We start from the raw sequence: 22,545 nt of genomic DNA, 5'->3' as shown, positions 1-22,545 counted from the left end.
ACCGCAAGACATTCTTTCTCAGTCGTTGAATAGTTGCATTCCGAGCGCGAAAGTGTACGGCTTGCGTATGCGATGACTCGTTCGGCGCCATCCTGCCACTGTACCAGGACCGCCCCAAGGCCTACGTTGCTAGCATCAGTGTGTATGTCAGTTGCTGCGGCGTCATCGAAATGGGCGAGTATCGGTGGACGTTGCAGGCGGTGGCGGAGCTCCACGAAAGCATCCTCTTGGTCGCTTCCCCACAAGAAGGGTGTGTCGTCTCTGGTCAGCGCTGTTAAGGGTTCAGCTATTTTGGAAAAATCTTGAACGAATCGTCGATAGTAAGAGCACAGTCCCAAAAAACGTCGAAGGGTCTTTTTGTCAGTGGGACGCGGGAAACTGGAGACAGCAGCGGTCTTGTCGGGATCTGGGAGAACACCGCGCGCGCTGACAACATGGCCGAGGAAACGAAGCTCCTCAAAACCGAAATAGCATTTCTCGGGCTTGATCGTAAGTTGCGCACATTGGAGCGCCCGGAGCACTGTGCGCAGCCGCTCCAAGTGTTGCTCGAAGGTGGGCGAGAAAATGACGACATCGTCCAGGTATACGAGGCATGTCTGCCACTTGAGCCCAGACAAGACAGTGTCCATCATGCGTTGGAAAGTGGCCGGCGCTGAGCATAGTCCAAACGGGAGCACCTTAAATTCGTATAGACCATCAGGCGTCACAAAAGCAGTTTTCTCGCGGTCTCGCTCGTCCACCTCTATCTGCCAGTAGCCACTTTTGAGATCCAAGGAGGAAAAGAACCTGGCATCACGTAGTCTGTCGAGTGCATCATCAATCCTGGGGAGCGGGTAAACGTCCTTTTTCGTCACGTTGTTCAGTTTGCGGTAATCGACACAAAATCTCAGGGTGTTGTCTTTCTTTTTCACGAGGACTACCGGTGACGCCCATGGACTTGTCGACGGTTGAATGACATCGTCGGCGAGCATTTCGTCCACTTGCTTTTTAATGGCTTCGCGTTCCGTCGAAGAAACGCGGTATGGGCGCTGGCATACGGGTGGTGTAGTCTCGTCGGTGATGATGCGATGCTTTGCGACAGGCGTACGACCGACCCTGGAGCTTGTGGCAAAACAACCCGCGAAGTCGGTTAGAAGCGCCGAGAGAAGAGTCTTCTGCTCAGGTGCCAAATCGGGATTGATTCTGACGGACGGAAGGACAGGGCATGGTGGGGCCTGGTCTTCAGGGCTTGTCTCCAGGGCGCACACTTGAGGCACCACAGCGAAGTCATGCAGGAAGGCGACAGCCGTGCCCTTGGCGAGGTGCTGCAACTCGTTGGCAAAATTTGTAAGGAGCACACTAGCACAACCGTCTTGTAGTTGGACGAGCCCGCGAGCGATGGCTACTCCCTTCTCGAGCAGCAGGGGTACGTGGCTATCAGCGATACCTTCGTAGTCGTGGAATAAATCATTCCTCACGAGAACTAGCACACTGGACCGGGGTGGCACCATTACGTCGTCGTCAACAAGTCGCAGAGCAGTGAAGCGTGAATCGTCTGTGTCAGTGCGTGCCACAGCCCGTTTCGTCGAGAACGTGACCCGTGATTCGTGGAGGTCAATGACAGCACCGTTCGTGTGGAGAAAGTCAAGACCGAGGATCAAGTCCCTCGAACACTCACGGAGGACTACAAACTCGCCGACGTACACAAAACCACGGATATCGACACGAGCTGTGCACCTGCCGGCAGGGATAATCAGGTGACCCCCAGCAGTGCGAATGCTAGGCCCCGACCACCCCGTCAATACTTTCTTCAGTTGTACGGCAAGGGCCAGGCACATGACAGAATAGTCGGCACCAGTATCCAGCAAAGCGGTCACGTCGATTCCGTCAATTTTGACGCACAAATCGGAGGTAGCGCGTCGGATGCTGTCGCTACTCGCTCCCGGAGAAACATCGTCGCGTGGTAGTGGCGCAGGAGGATCTTCACAAGTCCCGGCATCAGCGGCCTTGCCTCCAGAGGCCGCTGGAATCAGTTTTTCCGGCGTGGACTGGGAGAACGGCGTCCGGAGTAGCCTGCGGCTTGACGGGGGCTTGGAGAACGGTAGCGTCGCGGCGACGGTGATCGAGCCTCCTGGTGGCCTGACGTGATGTGGTTCTGGCGCGACGACAGATGGAATGCTATCTCCTGCGGTCGTTCCCCGTTCTGAGGGCACGGGTCGTTCGGCGCGAAACCACGCAGGCCCACGCGGCGGTATGGGCACGCCCTGTATAGGTGACCCGCCTCGCCACAGTGATAGCAGAGGGGCCGACGATCCGGGGCACGCCACACTTCACTCTTTCGCGGTCGCTGATAGGCTGGCGGAGCGTCACCACGAGGGGAGCTCGACGAGAGCACTGCTGGAGTCGCGGCAGTGACGTCGTACCCAGGGGCCTGGCGCAGGACGGACGCATACGTGGGCCTTGCATCAGGCTGGCGAGGAACCTCGGAAATCTGGTGCTGTTGTGCTGCCAGGCGCACCTCGTCCCGGATGACTTCGCTCAGTGGCGTGAAAGATGGCGTCTCGGACGGCGTACGGAAGGCCTGCAGTTCCTCTCTGACGACAGATCGGACCAGCTCGCGTAGAAAGGCCGCGTCGATACCGGGAGGCGTGGAGATGGGATCAGGCCCGAAGGTGTTGACGTCGCGATTGTACTGGCGGGCTCGCTGTTCCAGCGTCTTCTCCATAGTTGCCGCCTCGGTGAGGAACTCTGCCACAGTGCTTGGTGGGCTGCGCACGAGTCCTGCGAAGAGCTCTTGCTTGACACCCCGCATGAGGTGGCGAAGCTTCTTGTCTTCTGTCATGCTAGGATCCGCGCGCTTAAAAAGGCGAGTCATGTCCTCGTAGTACATGCGTACACTCTCGTTGTGGCGCTGGTTGCGCGAGTGTAACGCAGCTTCTGCTCGCTCTCGACGGTCTGCATTCGGAAAAGTGGCTTTAAGATTGCGGCAGAAAGCTTCCCAGGACGTAAACGAAGCTTCATGGTTTTCGAACCATGTCCGAGCCGACTCTTCAAGTGCAAAATAGACATTGTGGAGCTTACGGTTGTCACTCCAGCCGTTGTAACGGGCAACCCGTTCGAATATCTCGAGCCAATCCTCGGCGTCCTCGAACACGTCGCCATGAAACGACGGGGGTGTTCGTGGCTGATGACAGAGGATGTGCGCCGGGAGCGTGGTCTCAGTTGCCATGGCAGCTGGTGCCTCCGAAGGCCGGGGTTGCGTCGCCCTGGTTGCAGCCGGAAGGAGTCCAAATTCAGGGGACGCTCCACGGAGGCGGCGGCCGCGGCGCTGGTGAACTGGGGTGAGATCCGTAGTGGTCGGTAGCCTACGCGGGTCTGGAAGCGTACCCCGCACCTCCACCAGATTTGTCACGAATATTACACAGCACACAGAGACACAAGAACTGCTCCAGTCTGCCGAGCGGTCACCAGCCAGAAGACGAACCACTTCTTCTTCCTCGTCACAAGCGAGATGACGAAACACTTCTTCTTCGTCCACTTCTGAGCTGTATCATTGCAGCGAGATGGCGAAGCACTTCTTCTTCGTCCACTTCTGAGCTGTATCAATATGTTAATTTTTAATGTTAATGTAAAGTTATTATGCAACATGTAACATACTCCAACTTACATAACATTTTTATAACACTATTCTAATGTTCGGTGCTACCTGGGATGGGTGAAGACTGAAGAAATTTTCTACTGCAGGTGTACTGAGAACAGTTCCATGAGCAGTGCGGATGAATTCCTGTTTGGAATGCCCAACACTTACACCCTGACCAAACGCTTGGCAGAATTACTGCTGCGGGACGAACATGGATCCACTCCTGTCGCTATTGTGCGGCCTTCCATCGTCACTGCCTCGTGGAAGAAGCCCTTCCCGGTAAGGCAAGATATATTGTTGATTGACTGAAATGAGTTAATTCAGTTCGGCGCTCGAAATATGCTCCCTAACTGCATGACGCAAGAGACAATGAAGATCCACGCATTAACGTCGGCCTCTCCGGTTTTCTTAACGGGTCCCAAAGCCTCAGTACATAGGTGGCCTGCCATTCCACCTCCTTTAGGCGACAAGGCCGCAAATAAAGCTCTTCAACTGTCGTTCTCAGCGTCCAAAACGTTGAGCGAAAGCTGAATCACTGCGGATACGTGCCACAGCACTGGCACATAAGTGTCGTCATGAAGGATAACGTGACGTGATGTTGCCATAGTGTTCTCTGCAAATATACCACTGAAAATGCATTTGTCAACTTTGCCTTAGTTCATGGCGTGTTTTTATCTGAGGTATGCGGTCTTCGCTCAAAACAGAACATCATGAAAGCTTAAGAATATGCGGGACCTAATCTCAGCTGTTCAACTTCTATTTATTTCAAGGGCTGGATAGACAACTTTGCGGCCTGCACAGGCATCATTGCATCGGTAAGTATTGGTGGCACATCTGAACATATTGACACACATACCTAACGACGTCATACTCCAAGGTTTAAAACAGCGCCTGAAAGAACATAGACGTATACAATCAACGGACGCAGTACAGACGAGGGGCAACGGGCGTTCTCAGAGCCTCTTCCGTTTTGTTTTGACGTCCTATCTTCCATTACTTCTTAGTTTACTATGAACCACTTAATCCTTGTGTAGTAGTATTAAATTCTACTTGACGGTGCTGCATAAGAATGAAGTAAATCACGTCGTTCCATTCCAAATATTCTGTCATGCACATCAGCAAAACTTGTACGAACTGTAAAACATTATCCAGGCAGGGACTGGGCTGCTACCGTCATTGTTGGTGAAAAAGGACTGCATAGGCGACTTCATTCCTGTGGACATAGTCGCCAACACACTCATATGCGTCGCCTGGCACACCGGCATCACAAGGTTAGCGGCATGCTTATTTCTGGACGCCCTGCCCCGCCGTTGTGGCTCGGTGGATATACAACATTCGGCTGCCGAGACCAAGGCTGCAAGAACGACACAAGAGTGGCGAACTGGGCCTGCTGGTGAAGGTTCATAGTTAAAAGAGCGCGAAAGACGGCACACAAGAAGGAGACAACACAAGCGCTTGTGTTGTTTCCTACTTTTGTCCCGTCTTTCACGCTGTTTTAAGCATGATCATGCAAGAACGAATCGCGGCCTTGGTCACCGTGTGAAGAACTCTAGGCAGTTGTATTTAATCGTGAGCCCTCCACCACGATTCTATTTTTTTGAAATTTCGGCATATACAGTTGTTTGCCCTGGAACCGAGGCAAAAGGTGCCGTACGAGTCACCTGACTGGGCCTTCGGCACCGGATATGATGCGTGCAGTATAACAGGGCAGCAATCACGGAGGAAGAAAAAAGTCTTTATATGTGAAAAGGGGGCCCGTATAGGTATGGAAACCATATAGATGTTACTTTTAATCTTCCATTATGCGATTGCGTGTTGTCTCATCCTGCCGTGCCTTTCGCTGACCGATCGAGCGTTCGTCGAAGCCTGCAGTAATATGAAGCACTTGCTTTACCTCTTCTCGCGGCACTCTAAGCCATCCACACCTTGATGGGCTTTTTTTTTTTTTTTCGCAGCAAAAGCGCTCTACCCTTCGCGCCTGTGCAGGCTGGCACGTGCGCTCTCTGAATACTAATTCTCAATACTGATCATCCTTTGTTTTCCTGTTGCTTTGCAGCTATTACCAAAAAGGCTGGAGAAGGGAGCCTGAGACAGAGATGCATACCTTTCTTACCATGAACTTCCCTATCTCTCTGGCTCTTCCCCCTCTTCCTGTAAAAGACTGACGGTTAATAGTATAATGCGCTTAACCGGTAAGGGCGCGAATTACCGAACTGTGACCTGCGAGATGCCCTTGCACAGGCCGGAGTACGTGAGAGTGTACCACTGTGCCAGTGGCGCCTCTAAAAGCCAGACGTGGGGCGACATGACAACTGCAGTGCAGGAGGCCGTCCTTCAACACCCAATGCCTGACGTGGTCCGCTACCCAAAGTTCGCGGTGACGAGTAGTACTATATGGTACAACGCTAACCTCTGGTGCCTGCACTGTCTGCCTGCTTTCGTTGGAGACCTGGCTCTGCAAGTGATGGGACAGAGTCCAAGGTTGGTACCCTGCTGTATGGATGGCGAACCTCGCCAGCGACATCATGGTATACACGACACGGCGTGACCTCGTTAGCGCGATAGGTGCTTTTTACCTACTGGGAGCATAAATGCGAATGGAGACTAGAAGTGGTTACTGACACAAAGAATGCTTTCTAGAGAACAAGCCATGGCTGTGAAACTAAACGGGTTACGACATGACCTAAATGAAAGGAGGCACAGCCTGGAGGAAAACGGTTTTTAGCCCCCAAGCACAAGTGGCTCAGGCGTATTGCAGACCGCGAGTCAGAATTCTCGCTCACTGGGGCCTTCCTGCGCAGACTTCACAAGGAATTCCCGGCTGGGAGACTTGTTGAGGAGGTCGAGTGGCCGGCTTGTGGAAAGCAGTATTAAGCTGAAAAAATAAGGGATACTCCACCGGGTTGGATGACAGCGTTGTCGAAACGCTTGTAAGCACGCTACATATTGTAGATTAACAGGTAGTGAAAGTCCCACAGCGCGCCACGTTACGGTAAAGCGAGGCGCGGGGTCTGTGGCGCCATGTGGGTGATGCGATACAACTTAGCAACAAATTTTAAAAATTAGGGCGCCATCGATGGCTTAGTGGTTGGGGCGCTGGGAAACTGAGCTGGAGTTCCCGGGTTTGAACCGGGCCGCGGCGGCCGCGTTTCGATGGAGGCGAAACGCAAAAGCCGCCGGTGTGCTGTGCGATAGCAGTGCGTGTTAAAGAAAGATCTCCAGGTGGTCGAAATTATTCCGGAGCGCTCCAATATGGCACCTCTTTCATCCTTTTTTCTTTCATTCCCTCCTTTATCCCTTCCCTTACGGCGCGGTTCAGGTGTACCCACCGAGATGTGAGACATATACTGCGCCATTTCCTGTGCTCAAAAACCAATTTTCGATTTTTTTACGCTATCATGACTTATTTGTGGCGCGGATTTTTTTTTTTTCCTGGACAAAACACAAAGCGAACTGTTCAGCCGATTTAATATCGGCTAAAGGAATTTTCACTGCCAAGTGAAGTCAAACGATAAGTGCCGGTGCGTAGCTAGGTTAATTCCTAGCCGTCTTGTCCGAGCATAGTTATGTCTCGCTCATCGATATTCTTGCTTTTTGTCATGCGCCTTATAATGTGGCTTTTTTCTTCAGGCGCCTCCAAAAATAAATGGCGCCTTAAGGTATTAATGCTATAGGCTTATGCAATTGAATCATATATGGCTTGAGAGATTTCACTAAAGATATAAATCAAATCAAATGAAATCAACTTCATTTTCTCTCTCAAGGAGAAAAGGGGGTGGCGGGTAAAAGCCGTATAACTGCGGCTCGACGAAGCTTGGCCCCCTCTATGTACAGTTCGGCAGTAGTGCTAGTACAGATTATACAGGATTCAATTTCACACTTCATTTCACAGACCTAAAATTAGCACCTTACAGAACAAAACACTCCAGACGAAAACACATCCAGTTTGAAGTACATTCGAAACACACATTCTAAAACACATCAGGTTTTAAACATAAAAATTTCAAACACACTCAGATTGAAACACATTCCGTTTGATAAATTTGTTTTTAAAATTCTGAAAAACGCAATCTTTAACGGTATTAGAATTATAAGGCATTTTATAGCAAAACAAAGCATCCATAAAAAATAAAAGGCACCAAGAAACACAAAGCACAAAACACAATCATACAAGAGAATCATGGGACGTTGGCCATAAGGAAATGTGCATGTATTGACAACTTTTCCGGGTAGGTGTCAATGAGCGCAAGGCTATTTAGAAGAATAGCAGCGTGATAAGAAATGGACTGGCGATCGTACTCTGTACGACAGTGAGGAAACACCCGTGCGTCATTATGACGTGTATTGTAAATGTAAGGGCTTGGACGAAGGTTTAGCGAATTCAGGATGCTGTGATTCCACGCCGATTCGGATGAGCGATATGTACACGCTAGACGGTAAGGGTAAATGAATTCCGTGGGAAGAAGTTTATAGCGCAACAAGTAATCTGAAGTGTGTGCATGACAAGGGATATTAGCAACTGCACGCAAGACACGTTTCTGACAGATTTTAAGTTTCTGTTTGTTTTCTTTCGATGTAGTTGACCAGACTAAATGGCAGTAGATAAGTGTCGACAAAAATAGTGCGTTATTTTTTTTGTTTTTGTGGGGTTTAACGTCCCAAAGCAACTAAGGCTATGAGAGACGCCGTAGTGAAGGGCTCCGGAAATTTCGACCACCTGGGGTTCTTTAACGTGCACTGACATCGCACAGTACACGGGCCTCTAGAATTTCTCCTCCAAAGAAATTCTAGCCGCCGCGGCCGGGATCGAACCCGCGTCTTTTGGGTCAGCAGCCGAGCACCATAACCGCTGAGCCACCGCGGCGGCAGTGCGTTATAAATGAAGCGTTTAACTGCTGTTGGCAAGAAGTTGCGGTGTCTATTTGGTATCCCGCAAACCTTATTAAGTTTGTTGCAGAGCGCATCAACATGCTTGTTCCAAGTAAAAGTTTCCGATAATGTTACGCCAAGAGTTTTAATTTCATTAACATTGCTTACCTCTTCGCAGTCGAAAAGAATTATGCCCTTGATGTTTACCTTTGTGTTTTTAGTACGGAAAAGAATAGCTTTAGTTTTTTTGGTATTCAACCGCAGATAATTTATTTGCGACCCGTCTCTAACTAATGATAAAGCGTGATTTGCCGAGCAGACTAAATCATTAGTATTTGCCCCTCTGAAAAACATAGCTGTATCATCCGCGTACCCAACCCACGTAGCTGTGTTTTGACGAGAAAAAAAAATTGGCGGGGGCTTAGCTTTGGTTAAGCCTGGTAGATTGCGAAAGCAAAAGCGCAGCGCCTCCAACTGAAGGAACGCAGTGCGCCGCGTCTACAGGTCACGCGTGGCTACCGGCCGCCGCTGCTCGACGACTCGAAGCGTCTTCGGTAATTTTTTTTATATTTTGTTTTTGATGTTGTTGTGACTGAGAGAAAGGAAACATAATCTACATCTGGTTTGACGTCACAGCGGCAGTAGCGCCACAGGTGCGCAGCGCGGCAAACACACACCGTAACTGCCGCCAGGCTATCGGAAGGGGCGAGTTGGTCGCCCATATTCACTCCGCTAAAGGTCATACGTAACTGCGGCCGGGTCACGCGAAGGCTTGAAAGTGCGAGTAGTATTGCTTTCGCAATAAAAATGTCGTTAGTATAAACAACAAATAGCAAAGGTCCAAGAATACTCCCTTGCGGTAGGCCGGAAGTGATGGTTCTTATGTCTGCATTGTGATTGTTATGGCTGACATACTGGCACTTGTTTTGAAGGTATGAGGAGAGGAGACGATTTGCACTACCACGTATTCCGTAATCCTGCAGCATAGACAATAAGGTTACATGATGGACGCAGTCAAATGCTTTCATGAAATGCCGCCGCGGTGGCTCAGTGGTTATGGTGCTCGGCTGCTTACCCGAAAGACGCGGGTTCGATCCCGGCCGCGGCGGTTGAATTTCTTTGGAGGAGAAATTCTAGAGGCCCATGTACTGTGCGATGTCAGTGCACGTTAAAGAACCCCAGGTGGTCGAAATTTCCGGAGCCTTCCACTACGGCGTCTCTCATAGCCTTAGTCGCTTTGGGACGTTAAACCCCATAAACCAACCAGCCAACCTTTCATGAAATCAATGTAGAATCCTGGTACAATTTCTTTGTGTTCAAAAGCGTCAATAATGAATTCTTTTTCTGTTAATAGTGCCAATTCTGTGGATTTGCCTTTAAGGAAGCCATATTGGTGCGGCGAGATAAGTGAGAATTTGTTTAAAAAAATTGTAAAGGCACGTGTGCATTATTTTTTTCCAAGTCTTTTGAAAATATTGGTACTACGGGGATGGGACGATAGTTATTTATGGCATTTTTATCACCTCTTTTATGTAGGGCTAACACTTTTTCAATCTGCATGTTCTTGGAAAAACTGCTGCCCTCCAGAGCTAAGTTGTATATATTATTCAGGACAGATACAATCAGGTCTAGGATATATTTCACTGCGGCAATCTGGAAGTCGTTCACATCCTGCGATTTAGAATTTTTCATTTTCTGGAATGCAGCAATGATTTCGGTCTCAGTTGTGGGGAAAATACCATACTGTTACTAACTGCACTTGGTCCAGGAAGTGGGACAGAGCTTATTGCTGCTTTACTGCTTGAGGTGCTAATACTAATAAAATGGTCATTAAGCATATCAGATAGTTCTTTGTCAGCCACAACGGTATTACCCATACTCAAGCTGATGAGTACAGCTGGGCTTTTACTTCGAAGAAGACTGTTTGAACGCTTCGATAACAAATCAGTGCTTTTAATTGCATCATTGAACTGCGCCATTAAGTACTGATCTTTAGCCTTCTTAAGCTTAGGATTTAGACATTTAGACATTTAGGCATTTAGAGGTGAGTGATACCAATGGAAGCTGCGTTACATGGAAAGCCGCGCTTTATTAGCTCGCGATTACACACTAAGATGCGTCGCGATATGGAAAGAGAAATGAAATTTCCAACGGTAGCAAAGTGACCGCACTCCATGCAGCTTCCATGGAATCTTGAAACGCAGGCCCTGGTGACAGCAAAACGACCCGTGTGTAGGAGCCAAATGAAACACTGTCAGATTATGAAACTCATAGCACTTCCGAGCAAGCATTGCACAATCGTAAGCAATGTGAGAGGGAAGATCCTATTATAATAAAATTGCGAATCTTCTTGTTATTTCTTTATTTCTCTCCAGCAACTAAAGGAGCTTTCCTTGGGCCTTTTGGACTGCTCCTGATGTGTGAGCTATTAGCCTCACGTGTTTATCTGCAAATTTTTTTTCAACCTTATTGTTTTTCAGGTTCATGCAACGATACCGGAAGGTTCGCAAACACATGGATATTGCGCGGTTCTTCACAACTAAAAGCTGGCTGTTCAGGTCAAATAATTTCGAAGAGCTCGCCAGCGACCTTTCACCAGCAGATAAGAAGGCGAGTGTAAGATATGCTCTTTGATCCCGAAAGCAAGAGAATATATTGTTTGAAAATATTTAAAGCCTGAGGTACAAAATGGATGGTGAGGGATATCTCAGCGCGAGCTTTTTTCCACAACACCAAATCAATTTCTACAAGTTGTGCATTGGTGTGTGGCTTATGGACGGGGTGTAGCCAAAGGGGCTCGGTGTCAGAACACCCGCCGAAATTTTCGGAGCGCTGCATCCCGCCGCCCCCACCCCCTCTTTCCTTTCGACCTTTTTTTCGCCCATGATATTTGCGCATCGCATCGATATATTAAAATGTAAAGACTAAAATAAGAGGAGTGGCCGATTGTTCTCGAAAAGACACGTACGTTGTTGCGGCTCTATAATAGGACGCAGAAGTTATTGCAGAAAATAGTCACCCTTCTTCGCCACCGCACGACGTATGACAGTTCTTTTAATTGTAGGCACAGTTCCCGCAATTAAACATACTTTTACTCGTCAGCCTACTTTTTCATCCTTTGCAAATCCTGAAATGATCAACTATCGCGAAAATAAAGTGTTTTTTTTTTTTTTTAAGCGCCTCTGGGGTAGGGCGCTGGTCCAAATGCATGGGGTAGAAATTTTGAAAAATGCCATTCGTTCGCATTTGCTGACTTTGTTGTAGAACAGAAGCTTCTGTGTTGTTGTATGTTACGTAAAAACGGGTGTTTTTGTGACAAAATAAATGTTCTTTACGAATCACGTCCTCGGCATCCTGCCTGCACTCGTATTTTTATGTAGATATTACAGTGGCTGAAACCAGAAAAATGACTAAGAGTTTGTTTGGGCGTAGGCTCTTTTTCTTTTTCTTTTTTTACCCCTCCCACCCCCCTCCCTTCGAAAAATATTTCTGGATACGCCACTGGCTTAAGGTGACTATTTGGGCGATAACAATAAACCCTCGAACCCTGAGCACTGAGTTCATAGGATCAGCGCTTTTGGTTAGAGCTAGTATGCTTTTAAAAGACATTTTAAATTTAAAGTATTCTTCCTGGTCTACATGAGCAATTGTCGCCCACTAACGTCAGAATAATCCGGGAGTAATTGAATCTACGTCATGCCATCGCAGCTATACAGGGCGTTTCGCCTAAGACTTCACGCAATTTTAAAAAATAGCCTTTGTGAGGTAGAAGAGCGTTTTCTTCGGCATAGCATTGTCAGCGGTGTAGCACATCAGAACACAGCTTAGACACTGTAAATAGCAGGCTGGTTAACTAATATTGAATAATTAACTTTCTAACTATTGCAGTTAGGCTCATAAGTTATGAGATGCGTGTAGGCCACCGTAAGTAATATCTATATCAGTTTTTAGAATTTCGAGAACGCAATTACGCTCGGCGCTGTGGCCCAGCAAATTCAGGCTACATCGCGCCAAAATACATGCGCTTTCGAAATGCTTACAGGCAAAGCAACCTCTCCAGTGCAGGTAACTCGTCCAAACAGAAAAGTTTTATGCCACAGAGCCGACGGTAAGCACGTTTTCGAAATTTTAAGAAGTAACGTGGATATTACTTACGATGGGCTACATGCCTCTAAATAATTAAGAAGACTTACAGTAATAGTTTAAAAGTCAAGAATTCAATTTTGGTTAATCAGCCTGTTAGTTAGCACCTCTAGGCTGTATTCTGATGTACTCACCGCTCACAATGCTACGCCGAAAAATGAACTCTTCTAGCTAAAAAATCAATTTTTAAAAGCTGTGTAAAGTCTTAGGTGAAGCACCATGTACGTCACGTCACGCTGATGTTAACTTTTAGCACGTTCAGTTAAGAAGACAAGACTGCGCCGCGGACTCAAAAGAGCAATCCTTACTTTGCAGTTGTTCAGCCTTGACGTGCAGGACATCGATTGGAGACCGTACTGGAATCAATACGTGCTGGGAATTCGCAAGTACCTCTTCAAGGCCGAGGATCACAGCCTCCCTGACGCACGGAGACAGCTGAAATGGTAAGGGCATCCGCCACTGACATAAACACCTGACCGATTTCAGCAAGCATGCTCAAGCTGGTCAAAAAGCACGAACATGAACTCTTTGCAAAGTATCCCCTGAGATGACAGAGGGTGAAAATTGTAACGAAGAGAAGACTTGGGCAGAAAGTGAACACCCACGTAGCGTCGACCACGAAAAACGTCTATTGCAGGAAAGAAACGATCCTAATGCTTAACGTGTTAACGAGTACCCACATATTTTAGGCTCAGTAAGCTGCACTAACATGCCCAATTTTCTACAGTCAAGTCAGGCAGCAAACAGTTCATAGAAGAAACAGCCAATAATGTCAAGGGTCTACCGACAGGCATGTAGCGTTGCAGTCTGTCACCCCTCAGACAAGGAGAGCTACTCATGGATATGAGCAACATTCACACCAGTGCCTCTCAAAAGTGTGCTGCAGTGGTTACTTGATCACTATTCCTTTCCCCCTTTCTCTTTAACATAACCCTCATACCCCTCGCCCGAAAATTGGCAACTATTCCCCACCTGAAGCACACTCTTTATGCCGACGATATCACCCTGTGACCAACCCACGGCAGTGACGGCAGCATAGAGAACACTTTACAAGAAGCATCCGCTCTCACCCAAAATTACGCACGGACCATCGGACTGTCTTGCTCCCCAGAGAATTCCGAACTGCTTCTCATCCGGCCTAAGAACCACCGCTGTCCCCGCTCCCCCATTGTCATTGAACTGAATGGTTACCCGGTACCTGAGGTTGGCACCCTCCGTGTATTGGACCTGCACATCCAGAACGATGGCATAAACACCACTACCCTCAAGAAACTCAAGCAGGTTGTAGGCGCGATATCGCACCTCATCCGCAGGGTTTCGGGACATTATAGAGGCATGAAGGAGCGCGACCTATGTCGCCTCATTCATACCTTTGTCCTCAGCCGTGTGCTGTACACTACCCCATACTTACAACTATCCAAACATGACATAAACGCTTTGGATGCTTTGATTCGCAAGGCATTCAAGGTAGCACTTCATGTTCCCCTCAACACACCCACAGACAGATTACAAGGCCTGGGCCTCCACAGCACTATCGGGGAACTGGTGGAGGCCCACCGACCGGTCCAATACATCAGGCTCACACAACCTTCCACAGGTCGGTATATCCTGGACTCCCTCGGAATCAGAATACCGGCCAACGACCCAACCCTCCTCGCCGTCCCACGACCCCTTCACCGGGAGCTTCTCATCAGGCCGCTCCCGAGGAATATTCACCCGTCCCACCATGAGCAGCGCCGCAGAGCCCGTGCGAAGGCACTCCATCTAGCGTACGGTGCCACCGGCCGTGCTGCCAGTGTTATGGACCTTAGGAACATAAACACTTGAGTGCAGTGGGGTCGTGCGGGTACCCTAAGGCGTGCCCCGAATTCCTGTTGAAATAAAGTTTTTTCTCTCTCTCTCTCTATCCATAAGAGACAATCTGCGAGCTGCCGGTGCAGCTACAGCGGCGCGTAGAAGCTATCAGAGGTTACGTCCACAGCGTTTCCTAAGAGTGACGCGGCATCACTTGCCAGTGCTTTTGCATGGAGTTCATACTACAGTGAACTAGTAGGGGTATAGCAGAATAAGGGGGAATAGAGGCCGCATTTGGCAGGTTTTTTCACTGAATGACAGTTAGCAAGTATCCCTCAACAATGCGTGAACAAACTGGTTCCTTTGAGACTAGCGCAAATGTAGCCGATCATAGGTACGGCTATGCCGTCAAGCTGCAGCACGGAGCGCTATAACTATGACTGCGAATGGAATGAAAGATGCAATTTTTTTTTCGCTAATTTTCATGCATTTGTGTGCAGATTACTGAAATATTTCTCCACCTCTGGTTCTGCGTCAAATTTCATGTCAATGGTTCCATAAGAAAGGTGTGAGAAAAATAGCCAAGCGCTGCCTATTAAAACACAAAAACAAAATCTCTGGCTCTCCCATACCGAGAGTAGAGTAAGCATGAAATGCAGGACGATGCAGCGCGTTCGAAACTGTCTAAGTGCGTAGAGGCGAAAGAGTTTTCCGCAACACTTTGCCTACGAGGTCTGTTAGAAAAGTATCCGACCTTTTGCAGAAGAAAAAAAACTGGCATAACTGGAGCGTTGGAAACCTATTCACCTTCAAAGTAGTCTCCTTGGGACTCCACACACCTCTCTCAGCGGTGCTGCCTTCTCCCCCCCCCCCCTCACCCCTTCCCCTACCCGAGAGGACTGGGAGGCGGCCCTGCTCAGCTGCCACGAACTATCGGTCCAACAGGCCCTGGTTTGGCGGACTTGTGTAGCGGTCTCGACCAACGGGATCCCGGAATGAGGGACTCCGCCTAGTATTGTATAAGGGGTGAGACCCATTAAAGGCCTCTCCCCGAGCACCTCTCTGTACATTACTAAATAAATGCTTTTCACCACCACCATGCACCATTGATGGAAGTATTCTGAAAAGGCCCCTTTCGGAATGGAGTTTAGCTCAGCTGTCGTTGTAGCCATAATGTCCTCTCTTGTCTAAAATCGCGCTCTTTTCAATGACTTCTTGATTTTGGGAAACAGCCAGAAGTCGCAGGGGACCATATCAGGAGAGTAAGCAATCTGTTAAACTACAGGAGTCTGGTTTTTCGTCAGAAAAGTTTGAATCAAGTGCGAGGAATGTGCAGGAGCATTGTCGTGATGGATGCGCCAATTTCCTGTTGACCTCAACTCCGGTCTCTTGCCCCGCACATCACCACGTAGGCGACGGAGGACATCCCTGTAGTACTCTTTGGTCATTGTTTGACTCTGTGGGGTGCGTACTCGTGGTGTGCCAAAGTCAAAGAAAGCAGTCAGCATCACTTTAACATCGCTGCGCACTTGGCGGGCCTTGTTTGTTCTTGGTGACGTGCAATGTTTCCACTGTGACGACCAAGATTTGGTTCCCGGGTCGTACCCGTACACCCAAGACTCGTCACCAGTGATTATGGTGTCGTTGAAGTCGGCGTCACTGTTTGTGGAATCCAGCACGTCCAGCGAGACTTCAACACGAAGCTGCTTTTGCTCCACCATCAGCAGCTTCGGCACGAATTTCGCCGCAACTCTCTCCATGGCTAAATCTCCGGTGATAATGGAATGTGCAGAAATATTGCTGATGTCCACCTCTTCCGCAATTTCTCGGATAGTCACACGACGGTCCCGCATCACCACAGCGTTCGCTTCGACAATGTCCTGGTCATTTCGGCATGTTGATAGCCGACCGGAGCGTGGCTCTCTCTCCACCGATGTGCGGCCGTCTTTAAACCAATTGTACCACTGCTTAATTTGTGTGCTGCTCATAGCATCATCCCCGAAAGCCGTCTGAATATTTCGAATGGTTTCCACTGGGCTATCGCCAAGTTTCTGGCAAAATTTGAGGTAGTAGCGCTGCTCCTGTCGCTCCGCCATTTTCCTTGCAATAAAAAACCGACGAGAGCACTGCGCACTGCCTCACTCAAACGCTGTGTCCCAGCGACTCACGTTATCGGCAGGCGGGAAAAAATTCGTGCATGCGCACGAAGGTTCAAGGTCGGCTGACGCAAGCGCACTTGTTTCATATCCATCAGGTGTTCGCAAAAAAAAAAATAAAGTCGGATACTTTTCTAACAGACCTCGTATGTGACACTGGTGACGTCACCACTGGATTACGTCCCACATAAGTGATGACGAAGTAACGACAAATTACTAATTAGCGGCTAATTACTGATTAATTACTAAATACTAATTAACTGGTGATTAATGACGCTTAAGCTTCGCCTTTAGGAATGGAACGCGACAGCGTGGCGTAGCGCTGCCAGGCAGTCCACGGAACGCCACCACCCGTTCGGCGCGATGCCTTGCCCTTTGAACGTGACGCTTTTCGAGGAAATGAAGTTACGTAGTAATTCTCTGTCATCTCGGTGGACACCCGATCCGCACCGTACAGGAAGGGAGGAACGCCACCACCCTTTCGGCGCGATGCTTTGCCCTTTGAACGTAAGGCTATTTGAGGAAAGGAAATGGCGCAGTAATTCTCTGTAATCTCGATGGACACCCGAACCGCACCGCAAAGGAAGGGAGGAACGCCACCACCCGTTCGGCGCGATGCCTTGCCCTTTGAACGCAATGCATTTTGAGGAAAGTAAATGGCGCAGTGATTATCTGTCATCTCGGTGGACACCCGAACCGCACCGTACAGGAAGGGAGGAACGCCACCACCCGTTCGGCGCGAAGCTACCGGCGCTTGTATGCCGGTCCTGTAGGAGGGCTTAGAGTCTCGTTAAATCTCATTAAATCTCGTACGGTGCCCGGATGCTCTCGTTTCAGTGCCCGGATGAGTGGAATTCAGTGCCCGGATGTTAGCTCTCGGTCTCGGCGTGACGTCACCACACTGCCGACAACGGGAGCTAAAAGCGGTTCATGCTTAAAATTGCACAACAGCTGTATCGTACCGGTATTCACCTATGGGGCAGAAACGTGGAGGTGAACGAAAAGGCTAAGCTTGAGTTAGGGACAACGCATCGAGCTAGGAAAGAAAAATGATAGGTGTAGCGTTAAGAGACAGGAAGCGGGAAGAGTGGGTGAGGGAACAAGCACGGGTTAGTGACATCCTAGTCAAAATCAAGAGGAAGAAATGGGGTTGGCCGGGGCATGCAATGCGAAGGCAAGATAACTGCTGGTCTTTAAGGGTAACGAAGTGGATTCCAAGAGAAGGGAAACGTAGCAAGGGGCGGCAGAAAGTTAGGTAGGAGGAGGAGATTAAGAAATTTGCGGGGATACGGAGGCCGCAGCAGGCAAAGAACAGGGTTCATTGGTGAGACTTAGTAGGGGCCTTTGCCCTGCAGTGAGCGTAGTCAGTTTGGTATTGATGATGTTGATGATGATGCGGCGCAAAGCCAGAAATGATGACTGCAGACAGGGCCACTGGCAAAAAAATTATTGGCGTTAGTGTGCTATTACCTAGCAACACGAAGCGCGATGCCTGGTTCTAAAATTAGTGCATATTCCCTCCATAATAAACGAAATCCGTCTACGGCATGCGGTTAAGTTACGCAGAGGTGTAGATCCAACCCGCATGTGCTCTTGTGGGCTGTGTCGTATAACGCACCAAGCGTCTGAATGCGGCAGACCCCTGGCCCTGGAGGGCGACGTCTTCACTTAATTTTTCACCTGTAGGCACATAGCCAAGGGAGCCAAGTGACGAGTTCTCTCCTACGAAATAAAGCTCTTGACAGTGCTCTCATTGGGCATGCACTGCTCATGGTCCTTCCCGGCTTTCCCCCCCAAAAGTCACCTGGACTCCCTTCGAACAGAAGTCCTAGCTACGTAGTATCGTGGGCGAAAGTGAGAGACCCGCCCTCGTATTCTGAACCTTGCCGTTCTTCATTGGGTCGTCACCTGACGGAGTACTCCTGGTGCCGAGGCGGGTGCTTTGGGTGGGTCTCAGTGCCAGGAGTGCTTCGTCAAGTGGCGACCCTATGCAGAACAGCAAGGTTCGGGACAGGAGAGGGGGCCGCTTTTGCTCACGATAGTGCCATAGTTCTTTCTTACGCCGACACCCTAGCAAGCTGAACAAACAGACTCATTTTTCAATGCGTATACAAATTCTGGCACGGGCTGCAGAATCCCGCATTGGACAGCGTCGTACTGGCGAGCAGCAGACCGAGGTAATTAATAGCGCACACGTCAATCTATACTACCACGACTACATTTTATCAAGCGTCCGGTCACATATTCACACAAGGCCTCTTGATGGCGGTTAGTACAGGCAATTGCTAAGGACATATAGTGTTGCCATTGGACACTACATCTATCTCTTCATTAAGATATACATGTGTACACAGAATATTTACAAATTCAGTCAATGTTCTTACCAGCAGGGTCGGTAGCAAAATAAGAAGCATTATCATCATCGCCATCACATCGTAATCACCTGAAGCAAGGCTCGCATGTTGTAGACTCTTTAGCAGCAACCGACCTGATAATGTTGAGCGAGTTCAGAAGCTCAGAAGACAGTGAAGTTTTGCAAGGTATCCTTGGACTTGGTGGTGAAGAGATTTGTGACCCATGCAAAGGCGCAGTTTGTTAGCTGTTGTTATCCCATGGTAGCGCATGCTGTGGCGGTGCTTCCTTCGGCACTATACAGTAAACTATAAGGCGTTACAGGTTCGACCATCTTTCGGGCAGAAGGAATACCGTCCTATCCGCTTCAGTGAAGGATCTTCACTGGTAGCCCAAAACTGAGAGTGTCGTTAGGACCAGAAACTGCCCATTCAATTCTCAAATACTTTCCGCTCTGGAGCTTCAGTACTCCAGCTGCTCTTCAATCAGCATATACCTTATTTCTGCGTTGGAACTCTTTCACCCTCTCCCGATGCGAGAAATCTCCTGAGCGGGGACTTTGAAGTAGTAGTAGTGGGTGATAAGATGGCCGATGACGTCTGTGGAAGTCCTCATGTGCCGGCGAGGTAGAAGCATTGCCGGAGAGAGTCCAATGGTACTGTGATGAGTGGCTCTGTAGATTCTCAAGTGCTCTATGACACTGTCCTCCATTTGGTGTCGCTCCAATATGGCCAACTGATTGTATGACTTGAGCACGCTATTAAGCCTTTCAACCTGGTCATTTTCTTGAGGGCGTTACACGGCCGAGAAGCTATGCTTGATTCATGTCTTGAAGAAAGGACTAACATTCACGGGATGTAAACAGCGTGGCGAAATCCATCCGTGCGTTCTCCCCGCCGCCAGATTGTGTGGTGCGGGCAAGCAGCACGATCGAAGGAGAGAACGGCGCGCGCGTCAGCCAATGCAACGCGAGACTACCTTTGTTCAAGCGCGCACTCATGCACAGGAGGAGGAAACGATTTTATTGCACACAATGGATGGAGGTTGAGAAGGTCAGGCCAAGGGAGGTTAGGTCAGGACCCAAGGAATCGCAACCTTTGTCGGCCATTCCGCTAGACTGGCCTGTTTATCCTAGTCTAAACTCCTTAGTGCCTTCTCCCACACTTCTTGTGAGAGGGCTAGTCGCATCTGCTCGTTTGGGGGCGTATTACAGTCCCATCCGCACAGGATGTTCCTGACCTACTTGAGCTCGTCCACAGTTTTTCCAGTTTAATACGCTATCACTCCTTAACGATGGCCTCCAACCTCCTAGGACTAAGCACGCTTCTGGTTTGAGTTCTTCCCAGTAGCTGCCTGCTCAGTACGTCACATGGAGATGGGTAGATTTGTCTCTCTTCCCTTTGTCGACGGAGGCGATCCCGGTCGCTGAATGCCATTTCATCTAGATCCATTGGATGACGCAGTCCTTACACCCGTTTAGTAACAGCTCCGGCTACGAGGTGGGCAGCTTCGTTGACAGGGTTGCATACACATATACGCGGTGTTCAAATACAGACTTTCTGCTTTATTAAAGAAATATGAAGAGCCGTACACAAAAGATTTTTTTTTTTTGTAAATTGGTTATGCTTCCTAGCGGACTCAAACTGTGAGTATACTTGTCTTTGTAACATTGGTAATTAACTAGCATAGATAATTAACTTTTTATACACGGCATTTAGCACGCATGTTTATATTGAAAACTTAGAGGCTATCGTATTTGATGACTATTCCATTTTGTGCAATTTTAGTAACGCGCCTGTGTCCTGAGGCACGCACGTCTAAAATTTCATCCCAATCCGTCTGATTACGCACGTGAGAGCGCGGCACTGAGCATGAAGCTCCTCCTTGGTGTGATGCAGCTGTTGCCTATGGCGCTCCGTCCGACTAGAATATGGACTCACAGGTGACGGTGATAACTTTTCGTTCCTGGTCAACGAAGGCGAAAGATGACTGTGCGGTCGACGTGAGGCGAGCCCTGTTTCTCTAAGCGATTGCTGTTAGAGGGGGTGATAAGACATGGTGAAGCTTTAGACTTCGCATGCAGTCAAGCGCAGTGATAGTGTACTGCTGGCCAAGAGCGAAAGGTAATAACCCTCCCCTGGGACTCCACTTTCTTGTCAGACGGAGCGTCATAAGCAACAGATACGTCAAACCGGGGAGGAGCTTCATGCCGAGTGCCGCGGTGTCGCATGCGTAATTAGACGGGTTGGGCTGAAATTTTACATTAATACCTAAGGGCACAGGCGCGTTACTAAAATCGTACAAAATATGAGTCCTCAAATGCCACTATCTCCAAGTTTTCAACACAAACATGCATGCTAACTGCAGTATATAAAAAAGTTAATTATTGCATCTAGTTAATGACTGCATTACAATGGCCATTATCCTAACAGTTTGCGTCCGCCTGGTCGCATATCTGTGGGCCATTATTCTAACAGTTAGCGTCCGCCTGGTCGCATATCCTGTGTACAAAAACAGCTTTTGTGTAGCGCTCTTAGTATCTTTTATTTTTAATCCATACAGTCTTTGAACACCCTGTATATACAGACACAAGTCAATGGTGGCGCCGCCATCTGTTGATGGTTGATAGTAGAGTTGATAGTACAAGCTAAGGGCACCTAGTGTGTCCCTTGGACCGCTCGTCCTGTCCTCTTCTCGGTCTTCAGTCCTGTCAAGTTTGCGGTTATTCCTCCTCTCTAACACTACACACAGGTTGACCACGTCGATGCGGCATAAATTGCTAATGCTCTACATACCAGAGGAACGTGAAATTCTTACAGGACAGCACATCCCGAACGACGAATACATTGAACATTTCAATTGAACTTCCCGTGTTCAACAACAGTGATATTCAGGCTCAATTTAGAAAAGAAATAATTTTCATCACATAATTTTTCGTTACCTATGATGATCAACTGGAACCGAGCAAATAAAGGAAATTAAAAAGCAAGAATAGAAAATAATCCATCAGCCACACGTCAGTGATAGTCAACGAAGCTAAAACTTGTACAGAAAGAAAAGCATTTCCGGAACATTAGAAAGTTAAGAAATAGGAAACAGTAATAAGTAGCACTGTCAGGAAGGCAGATGAGAGAGGAAAGCAACGCAAAAAATTAATACGTTGTGAAGCGTTAGAACTGGAGAAAATCAATGAGGGCACGGTGGGCTTTAATACGCCCGCCAACCACACTTTCCGCTTGTCTTTTGCAGGCTCTACGCAGTGCACCTGACCTTACACCTTCCCCTCCTCATCCTCGTGTCTCGACTGCTGATGACGGAGACAGCATGGGAACTGGGTAACTCCACGATGACGATGGTCACAAGACTGTGGAAAACACTGCTCGCCTTGTGGCCTCTATGATCACCGCTATCGCAAGCAAAGGTGTCAGAGGTCTCCACGACTTCGAGCTGCATTCTGGAGAGCGTCTGGCTGCCTTACAAAGGACAAAGTATAGGTTGGGGCAACCGAAAAGGAAATAAAAATAATAAGCCCCTGCCTGCACCACGTACGTACAACAGGCTTAACCCAATTTGAAAATAAAAGAATAGGCCCGTAGGCAAATTGTAATTTCA

General features: G+C 48.6%; 1 protein-coding gene across 1 annotated transcript in view; it reads left to right on the top strand.

Annotated features, from left to right (window-relative positions):
- LOC149372656 (fatty acyl-CoA reductase 1-like) overlaps nucleotides 1–22,333 on the top strand; it is a 38,179-nt gene extending 15,846 nt beyond the window's left edge. Inside the window, exons 6-12 of the mRNA XM_089567216.1 lie at nucleotides 3,724–3,898; nucleotides 4,390–4,434; nucleotides 4,772–4,890; nucleotides 5,861–6,100; nucleotides 10,969–11,098; nucleotides 12,947–13,074; nucleotides 22,183–22,333. Coding sequence (XP_089423342.1) covers nucleotides 3,724–3,898; nucleotides 4,390–4,434; nucleotides 4,772–4,890; nucleotides 5,861–6,100; nucleotides 10,969–11,098; nucleotides 12,947–13,074; nucleotides 22,183–22,333 — 988 coding nt within the window. The remainder of the gene's footprint in view (nucleotides 1–3,723; nucleotides 3,899–4,389; nucleotides 4,435–4,771; nucleotides 4,891–5,860; nucleotides 6,101–10,968; nucleotides 11,099–12,946; nucleotides 13,075–22,182) is intronic.
- Nucleotides 22,334–22,545: the final 212 nt, after the last annotated feature.

The sequence above is a fragment of the Amblyomma mixtum genome, chromosome 1, assembly GCF_055824585.1.
Source record: "Amblyomma mixtum isolate Tamu chromosome 1, ASM5582458v1, whole genome shotgun sequence".
Classification (NCBI taxonomy): domain Eukaryota; kingdom Metazoa; phylum Arthropoda; class Arachnida; order Ixodida; family Ixodidae; genus Amblyomma; species Amblyomma mixtum.
The sequence above is the reverse complement of the archived record's forward strand: the minus strand, read 5'-3'. Positions and strand labels throughout refer to the sequence as shown.